The sequence below is a fragment of the Taurulus bubalis genome (assembly GCF_910589615.1).
Source record: "Taurulus bubalis genome assembly, chromosome: 17".
NCBI lineage: Eukaryota > Metazoa > Chordata > Actinopteri > Perciformes > Cottidae > Taurulus > Taurulus bubalis.
The window spans coordinates 19746038-19760830 of record NC_136605.1 but is presented as its reverse complement, the minus strand read 5'-3'; the positions used below and the strand labels follow the sequence as shown (position 1 = coordinate 19760830).

The 14793-nt window shown below is 41.1% G+C and overlaps 1 protein-coding gene across 1 annotated transcript in view; it reads left to right on the top strand.

The window, feature by feature from the left end:
• The window catches only part of clec16a (C-type lectin domain containing 16A), a gene marked incomplete at its 5' end in the record, with an annotated part of 32591 nt that overhangs the window by 16199 nt on the left and 1599 nt on the right, over window positions 1-14793 (top strand). The window contains 10 exons of the mRNA XM_079233145.1: window positions 245-364; window positions 736-845; window positions 1652-1696; window positions 3762-3812; window positions 3943-4071; window positions 4348-4468; window positions 10221-10372; window positions 11664-11868; window positions 12583-12753; window positions 13582-13719. Coding sequence (XP_079089271.1) covers window positions 245-364; window positions 736-845; window positions 1652-1696; window positions 3762-3812; window positions 3943-4071; window positions 4348-4468; window positions 10221-10372; window positions 11664-11868; window positions 12583-12753; window positions 13582-13719 — 1242 coding nt within the window. The remainder of the gene's footprint in view (window positions 1-244; window positions 365-735; window positions 846-1651; window positions 1697-3761; window positions 3813-3942; window positions 4072-4347; window positions 4469-10220; window positions 10373-11663; window positions 11869-12582; window positions 12754-13581; window positions 13720-14793) is intronic.

Here is a 14793-nt window from a genome sequence, read left to right as displayed (position 1 = left end):
CTGTATAATGCAATGCAGGACAGCTTGTGTTACATCTCTAAAATGGAGATAGGTGAGTCGCCGTTGCCCTTAATCTCTCAAATGGAGCAAAGTTAGCATGATCCATATACTTTTTTAAATTTTTTATAAACTGTAATTTGAGAATCCAGGTTGACTGAACCTCAGATTATTGTTCAGTAGACCCAGGACTGAAGACAAGCTGGTGGACTATTGTAATCTTTGAATAAACCTGACTTCTCCGTAGGTATAAACCGAGATCTTCTGGAGCGTCTGCAGCTGCCAGTTCCTGACCAGGAGAAGAGTTCCTACAGCCTGGTGCTGGTGGAGCGACTGATCAGAGTGATGAGTCAGGCATCACAGCCAGGTAACACACACACACACACACACACACACACACACACACACACACACACACACACACACACACACACACACACACGCACAATCACACGCATTAATATGAAATTACTCTCCAAGATGAGAACAGAGGTTCTCTTTAAAAGTGAATTAAAATGTAGTAAAAGATGTTGTTAGATGTCTAACTAAAAATAAAACACGTACATTTCATTTTATGAAGACATTTTGCTCAATGAATTACATATTATAGATATTAATGTTGTACACATTATTCCATGCTAACCTTTGCTTTGTTGAGCCAATATGTAGAAGAATGTACTTAATTACTCATTCATATATTTCTCTTTTGTGTGTGTGTGTGTGTGTGTGTGTGTGTAGATGGTAAAGTGCGTCTTGCGACCCTGGAGCTGAGCTGCCTTTTGTTAAAGCAGTCTGTGCTGTCTGGAAAACAATGTATAATCAAAGATGTCCATCTGGCCTGCCTGGAGGTAGCGCACACACACACACACACACACACACACACACACACACACACACACACACTAAATGAAGTATTCATTCCGTTTCTATTATTTTTCGTTGACTCTGACCCTGCTCATTTCCTTCCCGCCCTGCTGCTGGGAAATGGTGGACTAGTCATGTTATCTCTGACAGGGAAACAGACCATAACTTCCAGGTTATGACATCACTGCAGGAAGAAGACTGGCTCTCCTTCCTTGAGCTTTCTAGTTATTCGTTTACACTTGATGTGAATAGAATACCGATGAAGAAGGAAATGGCCTCGCATGACAAAGCACAAGAGTGACAGCGTTACATAGCAGCTGCAACAAAGTCTGATTCACGAGCATTTATGTGAATATATAATTACCAGGTGTGACTCTCAGGAACATCCGATTTACAGTAATTAGTGATGATGTTAAGCAGTACTTATCAAACCGAGACGGTTGTACTGTTTATTTGTATGGGAGCATTTCAATGTATTTTATTTAGTGGACTACATATAAATACAGTATAGTGCTTGCTAGTAGCATATCAGAATGCAAAACATGTTTAGTTTTAATGTTCTGCAAGTTATTTTATTTGTTGGGATACATTTTTGTTTTATTTTATTTGATGTGAGGTCACAACAGGGATTCTAGGTAGAACACTTAGTTTTTCTCACATACCTCCACGGTGAACAATAAATACAAAGACGGGCAGCAAGGAATTGGTTGTTGTTTTGTGCATTTTTATAATCGTGTGTAGATGCTTCAGACTGTGTGTGTGCTAATATTATTGATGTTTGTGTTTGCAGGGTGGAAGAGAAGAAAGTCTGCATTTACTGCGGAGATTCTACAAGGTGAGAGTGCACAGTAACACACACACACACACCACTAACCTACATGAACTTAAGTGCTTCTCTCAACCATCTACCCACACATATATACTGTTTGTGCACAAAAAAAGTGCAAGGAAAGAAAAGCTAAGAAGCAACAAACATCTTGAAGCACGCAGACTGACGCTCTCCAACAGTAAAATATCTTTGCATTCTTCTGACTGCACAACAAGTCACAGCATGATAAAACATGCTGAGACAGGCAAACATTCAGAAAAACAATACTTTAGGGAGAATAATAAAGAAAACAAGGTGTTCCAACCAGTTCTTCTTGAGATTCGTGTCTCTGTGCGTTTAAGCGTTTCCACTTATTATAACTAAAGCCATTTCCCTGAAGGTGGAATAGATCAAACTGAAAGTGTTTCCTATGTATAATAAACTGAACTATACAACTTCACATTTGTACTCGTAGCCAAAGTGCTTTCTGTTTCTCTTTGAGTACTTTTGGATATCACTTCTGGAATCAGTCACAGGAGTTAAGTCTGGCTGACTGAAAAAGAGGCAGAGTGTTTATATGCCAGCATTCAGGAAAATACTCTTAATATAAGCATTGAAAAAAGAAGCTTCCTGGTGTGTGTAAAAACTAAATAAATGGTGTTTTTTGTTTAGAACTGGTTCCCTCAACAGGTTAAGATATGAGTTTAAAATGATGTTTAACTTCCTCTCTACAGTCCACAAAAAGATTCTGAATCACTGTATAACCAAATAGTGGGTTTTTCTTTTCTTTTTTTCTCAACAGTGGAAGTTTGAATGATCTCATGAGATGAAATGTTTATTTTATTAAAGTATATTTAGATGAAATAATAAAATGATGATCAATCTGAAATGAAACGGGAGAAAACATTGTTTTTATTAGGTAATAAATAAAATATCTTGCTCTTTACTGGATTACATTTTGTATTTAATCAAACAATATTATTGCAATTCCATTTAGCACACTTTAATAATGTAAGTACTCTGTTAAGTTGCCTCACTCCAATAAACATTTTATTGAGCTGGTAAGAGTAGTGGATAATGAATTTGCAAAATAAATGTTTTAATTTTTTATCATTGAACTTTTTCTTCCATTTAAGATATTAAACCTCTGTTCCTTTTAGTTGCCGTAGTTTCCTTTTTCACTTGAGTGACAAGTGGAATATTTGTTGTGGTTGGATGAACACGCCGAGGAGTAAATGCGTATCATAAACACACAAACAATCTCTGTCCTGTGGGCCAAGACGCTCAACTGTCCATGTCCAAACAACTCGTCTGAACCGTTCAGCATTTCCTGTTTTGGTTCACATGGGATGTCATTTAGGAATTCCTTTCCCTCTCCAGTGATCATTCATGTGGGTTATGAGCTGGAACGCACAGCTAATACATAGGAAAGGCGGAAGAAAGGCCCTGCGACGGTTTCAATGTCCAGATAAGAAGTGCAAGAAAATGATCGTGTACAGCAAGATTTCCACAGTAAACTATATCAGAAAGAATCCATAGAGTGTCTATGCTTCATGCACAGAGAGATGAGTCATCCGAGTATATGATATTGACTTGGGATATGAGTCATATCCTATGATGAAGAGAAGGAAAACATGATAAAGGGAATCTTTTGGAAATCTTTTCAGGACAGCGGAATAGCTTGTTGTGTATCATCAGCGTTTTAATCCAAAGAGAATTTATACACGTGTGTATTAACATTCCTCTTTTTACTGATTCCTATTTTTTTTTTATATATATATTTTTATTTACACACACTACCCTAAGCTGCATTTCCAACGTTAACCAATCTGTTTGGTTTACAACATATAACAGTGTGTAAATAGATTCGGCTGCTTTGGTAAAAAACAAAACCGAGCTGTGGGTATGCATGCATGCTCAGTAAGACACAGAAGATGCATTTGCTTATTTTTGCTCTGCATGCAGTTTTTCTTGTGTGAATGCATCTGACGTGTTTTTTATCGACTAGTTTCTTCGTGCACAAAGGAGGTGAAACTCTTTCACCACACATTATCTGCCTTATTTTTAACTAACTTCTATCATGTCTTCACAGGGCGAGGAGATCTTTCTGGACATGTTTGAAGATGAATACAGGAGCATGACGGTCAGTTGGCCGTCTTTCGATATGCGTAGTCTTGTGACGTGATTTACTTGAGCGTCTGTACTCATGCGTGTGTGTGTGTGTGTGTGTGTGTGTGTGTGTGTGTGTGTGTGTGTGTGTGTGTGTGTTGCAGAGTAAACCGCTGAATGTGGAGTATCTAATGATGGATGCCTCGGTGCTGCTGCCGCCCACCGGTACCCCTCTGACCGGTATCGACTTCGTCAAGAGACTCCCCTGTGGAGACGTGGAGAGGACACGCAGGGTACGTCCTCAGTCTCCTGAGCTCAGTCCACATTGTGCGCAGCACTGACGTTTAAAATCCTGGAACTTTTGCATTCCTTTTTAGTTTTGTGTTTCGCAACCATGCTGCACTCCTAATCTCAGATGCAAGATAAAACATTTTTGGCAGTGCCGTCATTCTTTTGTTCTTTTCATTGGTTGCTTGTAAATGTTTCAGGTGGTTGCTTTAACATGACATCTGTTAAAGCAACAGCTTGAGTTCATGTGGGACCTCTCCGCTCTCTCTGTCTCTGCACAGGCGATCCGTGTGTTCTTCATGTTGCGTTCGTTATCGCTTCAGCTGCAGGGAGAACCTGAGACGCAGCTGCCTCTGACCAGATCTGAAGACCTTATCAAGACGGATGACGTGTTAGACCTCAGTAAGTCACACACAGACAGAAGCTGTGCGGCATACTGTATACTTTACAAAGCCCAGACCGCATGCCACAGGACACTTGACGTGCTTGTTTATTTATCAGCTTTACACTTTTGGGAAATGGAGCCAAACTTCAGGGTGGGACACCATTAAAAATACTAAATTAAGTGTAATTACTGCAATAAAAGGGTAACTGAAGAAAGTTAAGGAAAGATAATTACAAACACTTCACAACTCGCCACCCCTACAGTTTACAATTTCCCTAAAAGAGCGTCCACCAAGCCGCAATTGCCGCATAAATGTCTGACGCGCATCAGAAGCTCTCTCTCCCTCTCTGTCCGACACACTCGCTCTCCCCGTGAAAGACAACACAGACATGTGAGTGCAGTCTTAGCGATGCACAACCACAACGACAGAGTGGAGCATAAGAACAATGCAACACGTGTGTAGATGTTTTGGAAAACTTGCATGTGGTTAGCTCTGTCTTGCAGGATGTCACAACTACTGCACAGTAATGTGAACAGGAGTGATGACCGTCACACGCTTTAAATCTCTACATGTTTCCTTTTTTTCTTTTTTGCTGACGTGCATTTATGTGTTTTGTTATTCAACCGTTAATATGAATATGCAACCCTTTGCCGTCTCAATCTCACGGCCGTCCATTTCTACTCAGCGACCTAGCTTCTGTGTTAAAGGACATTTCTAACACTCAGGGTTTGATTTTTATCTCTGTATTATGTTTACCAACCAATGCAAACACCAAAACTACAGGAAGTTGAGGGACATATGGAGACCGGTATGGAGAGAAAGGAAGCATTTCCAATATGATTAAAGATGCACTGAGATATATAAATATAAAGTAGAATCAGGAGCTGTTCCCAACATCTCTCCCTGCTCCTCTAAAATATGAACTATGTCAAAGATAGCCAAACAGTTTTTTTTCTGCTATTGTTTGCCTTGACTTTCATTGTAATTTTTCCCCGTTTATCTTATTTTACGTTTACACACAGTTATTATTTTATTAGTAACAATTACATTAAATCTAGTACAGAAGTACGGCTTTACGATGGTGTAAATGTAATATTTGTGAAACTAAGAGTATGATGTAGAGCCTGCAGTCCTTCTCATGTCATCCTCTTAATCTTCAGGAGACTAAAATCTACCGCCTTTGTCTGAATATACTCATAACGGCTCTTTGATTGTTTACTGGGAACCGAGTGTTATGCTGCAAATAATCATAACATATTAAGATAACATTATCTCGGGTTCCATGAAGGACGTACAACCTTCAACTGAATGTGCTGCCGTCATAACTCCACTTTGTTATTGTGTCGAGCTGAATGTGGCCGATCCCCCAGACGCAGTAGAATAAGAAGCCTCACTGGTTTGTCGCTGAATATCTGGAATTAAGTTTATTACAGTGAGCAGTTCACTCGCAGTGTCAAGCGTCCGCTCGTGACCCTCCACTGGAAGAGTATATAGATGAAGGATATCCACCGGTTATATAGTATGTCTGTTACTGCCATATGTTGCAACCTAAAAATGCCAATGTTACTGATATAATTTACCATTTTACTCATGTCTTTTTCACACTGACAGTCAAGAGCAGACGGGGCAGCCACCGCTCTTCTATGAAATGAGCCTTTTCTCTCATTGAAGTTCCTTTTTGATAAGCAGAACCTCTCAGAAAGAGAGCGCGGTGCACCACAAATTCCCCAGTGTGTCATGCGGTATCTATATTAGGTGTATCTTATGATGCAAGCAAAGAAAGTTTACTTTCCTCTTTCACACTCTCTTGCACCATCTTTTTTTAATTCTGCTGATCCGTAGCACGACTTTGAGATGAAAAGTTAAGAACACAACAAAAGATATTACTTGCACCATTGCACTTGTAAAATGTTCTGTTTGTTTTTTTGCTTGGCCTAATATTATATATGTAATCTTATTTGTGATTTCAAATTATTAACGTGGGGGTAGGTATACCATTAATATCACTTCTTAGAATTAAATACAGGGAAACGCTCATTGTAAATTTCTCAGACTTTACCGTCTGTGGAAAATCTGGGTAGCGATGGCCTTTTAGTAGTTATCGCATCATCTGTGATGACTGAGCTGCAGTTTCGGTACTTTTTGGAAACGTCATTTGCAGAACCAGTGAAGATTGTGTCCTGATGACTGGATCAAACCAATGACACGGCAGTGATGCGTCCTGGTTGTGTGCGCAGAATGATAGTGAGCTGAATGACCTTTGTTCCACTTTAGTGATTGATGTGTTTTGCGGGGTAATCTCAAAAAACATTTGACTAATGGACGGAAACATTGCTATTGAAACCGAATGTCTCTCTGCAGCTTTCAAATCTAATCCAGTGGTTAAAACTGCGGCCGTCTTTTCGAGGACTCCAGATCCCTGTTGAAAGAGTCTGTGGCAGATTTTAAGGTTTATGAGCTCTAATATGAAAAGTGAAACTTGAAATTAGGGCATATGTCTTGCCTCCACATGGCTCTCAATGTGGCTCATATTTCACATTGGGTCATTGGGTTTTCCTTTTTGTTTTGTCAGTCACTGTCACTTTTAAATAACTAAGATTGACTAAGAAGACTTCTACAGAGTGATTGTGGAGAGAGCAAGGCGTGGGTTGGGGGGATTTAAACCTGAAACCTTCCGACCACAAACTCCTTTCCCTGACCAATAGCCTGCCACCGCCTCCATTTCACCACACCGCCGGTTAGCTGTACTTGAATCACAGAACATTTGCTAATGTCGGTACCTGTGTGTTGTGTCAGTGGAGTCGTAGTATTTGTGGTTTCACACAAGGTCCTGCAAGCGGAAAGTCATGTTGCATTCCCATCAACCGAAACATCAAAAGTGTGTTTTAGGAAGTGGACTTGTGTTTGCTGCAAGTGTGTGTGTGTGTGTGTGTGTGTGTGTGTGTGTGTGTGTGTGTGAGTGTGTGTGTGGACCACCGGAGCATGCAAAGACACTTCTTCACAAGATATGAAGAATCTGACGACACTGATGTCATGTGTTTATATGTTTCTAATGTTCTAGGTGTGACCTGTTAAGACGTGTTTTGTTTTAGCTTCATGCAAATACAGTCACTCCATTGTCTACCTTCTGTAATGTGTGTGCACCTGGCAGGTCATCACAGGTAAGTTGATAGCCTCGAGGAATACTTGCAGGGACGGGGAGTGTTGAACAACTACAGAGTGCGCTCACTCTCCTGTTTGGTGCGTTTCACTGAACCTGTCAATCATAAAATGCTCGTACTTCTTAGTAAAATTTCTGAAGAATTCAGAAGAAAATCTGCAATACATAGCATCAACTTGGTGAACCTGTCAAACCTGTCCTGATACATGGAACTGGTGACACAGCAGTACGCCTTCACACACTGAAACTGTGTCTGCAGATGTTTGTTTGTGAGGTAGAGGCAATCTAAAAATGCACTAGTTGACCAACCCTTTTCCTCTGTAGTCAGAAGTTAAGTTGAAAATAGGGGGTGGAAGGGTATTTTTCCCAGCTGGTCAGGAGTTTCAAGTTATTAAATTCCCCCTAATTTCTCCTGTTAGCGACACTTTGCTGACACAGCCGATCACGGACAGCCTCTACAGCTGCAGGTGCTTTTCCCTGCTCACTGTTTCAGTAGTAATATTCAAGTCAACTTCCTGGTAAGAGAGAAAGTCGTAAAGCCAGAAGGAAACATGTATGATGTGCACGGCAAGCCGCCATGTGATCAGCAGCAGCTGTTAAAATATAAATAGTGTTACCCCGCAGAAAACTTCCCTTCTTCTTAAATGAGCAAGTGGACTCCAGCACACACTAATAACTTTAGTCACAGACTGGGTTCATATTGGATTAGTCAGGATTCTTGGAAACGGGAGTTTAAGGAACCGGAGAGCTTAAACGCTATGAAGTGGAAGCGACGTGAGCGAGACCAGAGGAAGAGAGGTTCCTCGGGGGCTTTACATCAGTGTGGTGTTAAACGTTGACGTGAAGGTTAAAAACAAAACCAGTGGTGTCAAATCAGGTCATCAGTTCCACATTTTAATATTGTTTTTTTGTGGGAAACTGATGTGGGCTAATCGTGTCTTCGTCATCCTGCTAGACATGTGGGAGACGAGTCTTCTCTGTCCTTTCAAGTGTGAAGCAGTCTGTCTGGACCGACTGCTCCTGTACGACTAAGCTTCCTGTCTGATACTTTAAATACGTAGATTACTCTTGCTGGTGCCCCAGCTTTAATTAGGGTTATTTACATATCACCAACATTGTTTAGTAGGGATGCACGAGTACCACTTTACGGTACACGGGTATTTCTTAGGATTCTGCTCAAAATAACATACCCAAACTAAAAAGGGTGTATCTCTGCAACCACAAGGGCTACTTGAATACTTTTGCTGTTATAATAAAGGCAACCCATGTGAGCTTTTGTTCAGATGTGTACATATTAGTAAATATGTTACTGGTTAAGAGTAAATAAAGATTGAAACGCAGCAAAAATAGAAGTTTCAGGTCCGCCTCACCCTATATAGGTGCCATTACCGTCCGAATAATGACTTAAAAATCATGTTTTATTTTTATTTGATGTCCCTCACATGAGTAGTTTTACAAGTAGGAGTCCATGAGAACAGTATCTGACCCGTTACTGGTATCGGTGCATCCCTACTTAAAATAAAGGGTGATAATCTGATTCGGGAGTAGCACTACTGCACACTTTCAGGAAGGGGCTTTATGTTTTGCTCCAAGGTTTTTCTGAAGAAATTGAATCGTTGTATGGTCGGAATTTCACTTGCATCATAAAACAGAAGTAAATTGTTAGCTATAGTGTCCTCATTTTATGTGGTTTTGCATTTGTATTAGAATAAGTTCCTGGGAAATAACCACCGGCAGTTGTCTGTGTGTTTTAGTGGCTAATGTATTATTTATAATCTGCATCGTCTGACAACTTCTTTTTGCTACGGCTTCATTGTCTTAATTGTTAACTTTTTACATAAAAACGTAACTTAAAATGCCGCTCCATATCTGCAGTACTATGTGTCCATTACACACACCATGCTATCTATTTTACAGTTGGTATGTCTATCCAAAATCTTATTGAGACTAGAAAATGTGACTCTTTTCGATGTGAATCTTCTCGATGGTTTTCCACAGAATTGTGTCACTGTGACGTTCATGTTCCCTTCGGGTGAATTGTAAACACTTGTAAACAATTCTGACTTTTGTGTCACCTTTTTGAAAGCCTGTGCAGTACTTAGGTTTATGATAAAATACCTGAATAATTACAGTCCCATCAGACTCGGCTGTACTTTTGTGCAAAGTGCTCGATCCTTGGTCTCTGTTGGGCAACCCTGAGGCAAAACTATTTACCACTGACGTCTGGAACATCGTCACGGTCCTCCTCTTATCTCACCCTGCAGACAGAAAGCAGGCCAAGTGTGAAGGACACTGAGGCCTCTTGAAATACCAAAACTATGACAATGCACAAACCATTCTAATAAATCTCTACTGCAGTGCTAAATCGCAAAAGTCACATGTTATTCTGGTAAAGAAGATACCTGCTAAACATCGACGTGAAAGCATGCAGATGCATTGAGATCAAAGCAAAAATAGCAAAATCCCATTTTACATTCCTTACACTGTCCACAAACGGCATATTTCGTGTATGTTGAGTTTGGAACCGAGGTCCTAACGGGCGATGTCGTGTTTGCTGAAGATCACAGACGGACTCGCACTCACTGTCTTGTCTGTCGCTTCTTTTCAGACAACAGCGACCTAATCGCCTGCATGGTGGTCAGTAAAGATGGCGGCCAGGCCCAGAGGTTCCTCGCTGTAGACGTGTACCAGATGAGTCTGGTGGAGCCAGAAACCAAGCGCCTTGGATGGGGAGTGGTCAAGTTCGCTGGCCTTCTGCAGGTAAGAGAAAAGTGTCTTTGTGAATGAGACGTTCAGCCATTAAAACCAATGATTTGTTTTTACAAATACACTTAAATTTCTCAGAATTTTTATATTTATTTTCTTTGTCCCGTTTCTGTTTGTTAGTTATCCTTATCTCCCCCACATCCCCTCCTCTTGCCAACAATTTGCCTTTCCTGTTTCTCTTTTATTTTCTTCATTCATCAGATGTCGATCATATCTTTTTTCACCAGAGAAACACTCATAATATTTTCCCTGGAGGGCGTTCAGTGGCGTCCTGTCTGTCCCCTCTGTGTACTGTAAAGCAGGTTTAGTCATGCTGCGTCAGTACGGCCGCAGATGAGATGAGTAAATGCCGCGTTTTCATTTTTCAAGAGAAATTCGGAAAAATGAATTGCATAATATATACACACAGCTGTTGTGAAATGGATTTACAGTCGTCTAGAATTCCTCTGACCTCTTTTCTGCTTTATGAGTGTCACTTGAACTATTTTCAGGGTCTGAGCTTAAGTTAAAGTTCATGTTCCAATCATCTGTCTCAACTCTCTCCATCTATTTGCATCTCTTATTTTCCTCAAATTAGAATTTGTTGTATTTGTTCTTTCTTGTTTTTGTCAGTCTTTACTTATCTTTACTGTCTTGTCTTCTTGATCTTCCTAACGCTCTCCCCAGGTTTCGTACGGTCATGAAAAACCTGGAAAAGTCGTGGCATTTTAAAACGGTTATTTCCAGGCCTGGAAAAGTCCTTGAAAAAATTTAATCCCAAAGGTTTTGGAAAAGTCATGGAAATGTGTTTATATTCATGTCATTCATTTACGCTGAGTTTGAAATAATTAATGTGCTTTTAAAAGAAAGACGCTCAAAATATAAGCAGGCATACGGTATATCTATAAATGTTTATTCTTTTAATTCAATATATTTTTGAATGTCATATGCACAGATAACAGACAGTCACTGTGTACAATGAAAAGCTTATTTTGCTGGGTCCTTCTAACACACAGTAATTACAATAAAAAGGTAAAAGATAAATAAAAATAAGGCACAAAATATAGTAATAGTATGGCACAAAAATGATGACAAGTGTATAAAGTATATACAAGTATGGTCGTGACATGAAGTCGCAGCAGCAGCTGTCTCATTTGTGTCATTTCAGGTATACTGTATACTTTGGAATTATCATTGTTAGTTTAAATACTACATTTTCTACATGTTTGGTCCTGGAAATTTGGTGAAAAGTCATGGAAATCCATTGGTCAGAATGTGTGTGAAACCCGTCTCCCCTTCTCCACAGGACATGCAGGTGTCCGGCGTCGAGGACGACAGCCGCGCGCTGAACATCGTCATCCACAAGCCGAGCGCCAACCCCCACGCCAAGCCGCTCCCCATCCTGCAGGCCAACTTCATCTTCGCCGACCACATCCGCTGCATCATCGCCAAGCAGAGGCTGGCCAAGGGTCGCATCCAGGCCCGGCGCATGAAGATGCAGAGGATCTCGGGTGAGGAATATGACGCACAGGACGGCGGAGCAGCTGCCTTTTTCCACACAAGAGGCAGGAAAGCGTTTCAGTTGATCCAGCTGAGTGGGTTTTTCAAAATAAATCTTAAAAACACTATAACAATAGAGTCAACTCACTGCTAACATACTGAACAGCTCGCACTGCTTCTAGCTCGTGTTTCACAATGCTTCACTGATTTATCCTTCTTAGAAAACACAAATAATGTATTATTTAAAAAACATTAAAGCATTTATTCGTCATTTTCCATCGCTTACTAAATTAAGAAGTGAAACTGCTCCAACAGAAGTGAGAGCTAATCTTTTTATTGACAGCTTCATATCAAGTCATTTCTCTGAATCGGTCCTTCCACTCTTATCATTCAATTCTAATAAATCAATTACACTTTTTTTTATGACTTCCTGCTTCTTTCCCAGTCCCTTTGTACTGTAAACTGTACATCAGTCCCTTGTACTTCCCTTCCCCATTGCCTGGTTCTTTAGAAATACACGCAGTTGTCTTAACAGAGATCTGGAGTCTTGCCAAGTAGAGTAAAGGAGGCTGTAAACCTGCCAAAGAGCCTCTCCTTGAACCAAATCATAGTTAAAACTAAACCACGGGACACGTTAGACATGGTGTCTGAGTCCCAGACGCTTTTGCATTTTGATGCACCGGCGTATTTCCCCTCTTAACGCTGTCCACTCCCTCTGTTTGCAGCTCTGTTGGACCTGCCTGTGCAGCCCGGCACCTCCGAGGTGTTGGGTTTCAGTCAGACCTCCAACGCTTCGCCCGGCGCCATGCCCTTCCGGTTCTACGAGCAGTCGAGGCGGTCGCCCAACGACCCCACGGCAGCCAGATCGCTCTTCGCCTCCGTGGATAAAGTACCAGGTGACCTACAGATCTCCAGGCTCCACTAACCTACACGTACCCTCGGCCCTCCAGAAACCCACCTTTTCATGCTTCTTTCTCAGCTTTAAGACGCTAACCAGATAAACATTTGCGCGCCTGTGATCTGGATCTGAACGATCATGCAAACGCCACAAAACAATGGCAGTAAACTCAACCCCACGGTCGACACACACTGAATACTTCATGAGAAAGACTATCAATAATAGAGCAGAAGGTCATTAAATATACATTGAGACCTGTCCTTTTGAGTATTGGAGAACCTTTTGTCAGACAGTTGCCCTGAGCTTCAAATACTAAGGTGACAGTCGGTGTAAATGTGTTAGGGATTTGATCTTCAGTGGAACAGTGAGTCAGTCTGGTTTCTTTGAATAAACAAAGTTTCGAGGCTCGTTTCTTCCTGCTTCACTTCGTGAAAAGGACTCTGTGTGATCTCAACAAGGAAACCTGCTCCCATTTAAAAAGTGACGGATCTGAAATCCAGCCTAGTAGATTTATTTATAGCCACTTTAAAGGTCAACGGAGGTCAACATGATTTAGTATTAATGTGCTTTGGATGAATTGCTGTAATATTTTAAGTTTGTTTACATACATTTTATGTTTATATCTTTTTAAATGTAGAAACACACATAAGCAAGAAACTTTTATCTGCCACACAATTCTCTTACTGTAGGTATAATGAGATGTGTGTGTGTGTGTGTGTGTGTGTGTGTGTATACTGTGTGTCTTCGGGCTAGTTGTGGTCAGCTGAAATGATTTCCCAGCCATGGTAACACATGACTGCATGTCTGTGCGTGTGTGTCTGTCCAGGTTTTGCGGTGGCTCAGTGTGTGTCGCAGCACAGTCCCTCGCCCCTCTCCTCCCCCTCGCCTCCCTCCAGTGGGAGTGGGAGCACAGGAAGATGTGACTCTGTTACTGCGAGCACTATATCAGCTCAGAGCCCCACAGGTAGCTCACACACACATTCCCTCAATACAGAAACACACACACACACACACACACGACGATTCTGGAGTAAAATGTAAAAGCAATCATTTTGTGACAGTAAACTTCAACAGGCAGAAAGAGACTATCAGACTAACGTGCTCTTAATGGAGCTGAGGCGTGGTCAACGCAGTATATCTGCGCGTTACAGTGCACACACACACACACACACGCACACACACGTCTTGTACACATGGAGATGATTGGGTGGAACTGTTGTGGTTTTGGTGGCGAGTGAAAATGTCAGTTGAGCTGTTGGTTTAGAAGAAGTAGCACAAGGACAAACGGAGCAGATGAAGTAGTTTGTCACCAGAAAACGTGAAAAGGAATGTGGAAGAATCGTGTCGCTAAGCAGGAGTAAATCACATCACCTGTTGAACTGGTTGACAGGTGTAGCATACCTCTATAGGTTCCTCCTAAAGAAGATTAGGGCATATGTACACACAGCTTTGTTTGGAGCCGTTACGCACCTGAACTCACCTTTACTCAAGTGAACTGTGAGCAATGAGAGGACGTTTGAGTGCTTTCTTTGATTAGGTTAATAAAACGAAAAGGGTTCCTTATGATTGCAGGTTTTAAAGCGTTTTACATAAATATATTATTGAATGTTTCATATAAGATGCTGAGAGTTGCTTGTACTCGTTCTGCTCTTTGGTACTAAGTAAAGTGTTTTCATACCTGAATGGCTTCATGACTGCAGCTAATATCACCAAATTTAAAAGAAAACCACGACTTTGTAACATTTCACCATAACAAACTGAACACACCAGTGTTTTGAAATCTTGTTGCACAAGTTAAACGGTCGCGAGTCTGAAACTGGTGATTGTAAAACGGTGTTGTTGTATCTTTCACACTGCGCCCTTACACGCTAACAATGTAAGTATGCTCACACAGTAGTTTGCATTGTAGTTCTTCCCACACAAGCTCTGCTGCTGCTGTTAAACCACAAGTACAGCTGCTGCTGCTTGTATCACATCCACCGTGTCCACCAGCTCCCGCCTCTCTGCTCACAAGCTTCTCGGCGCCTAAAATCCTCCC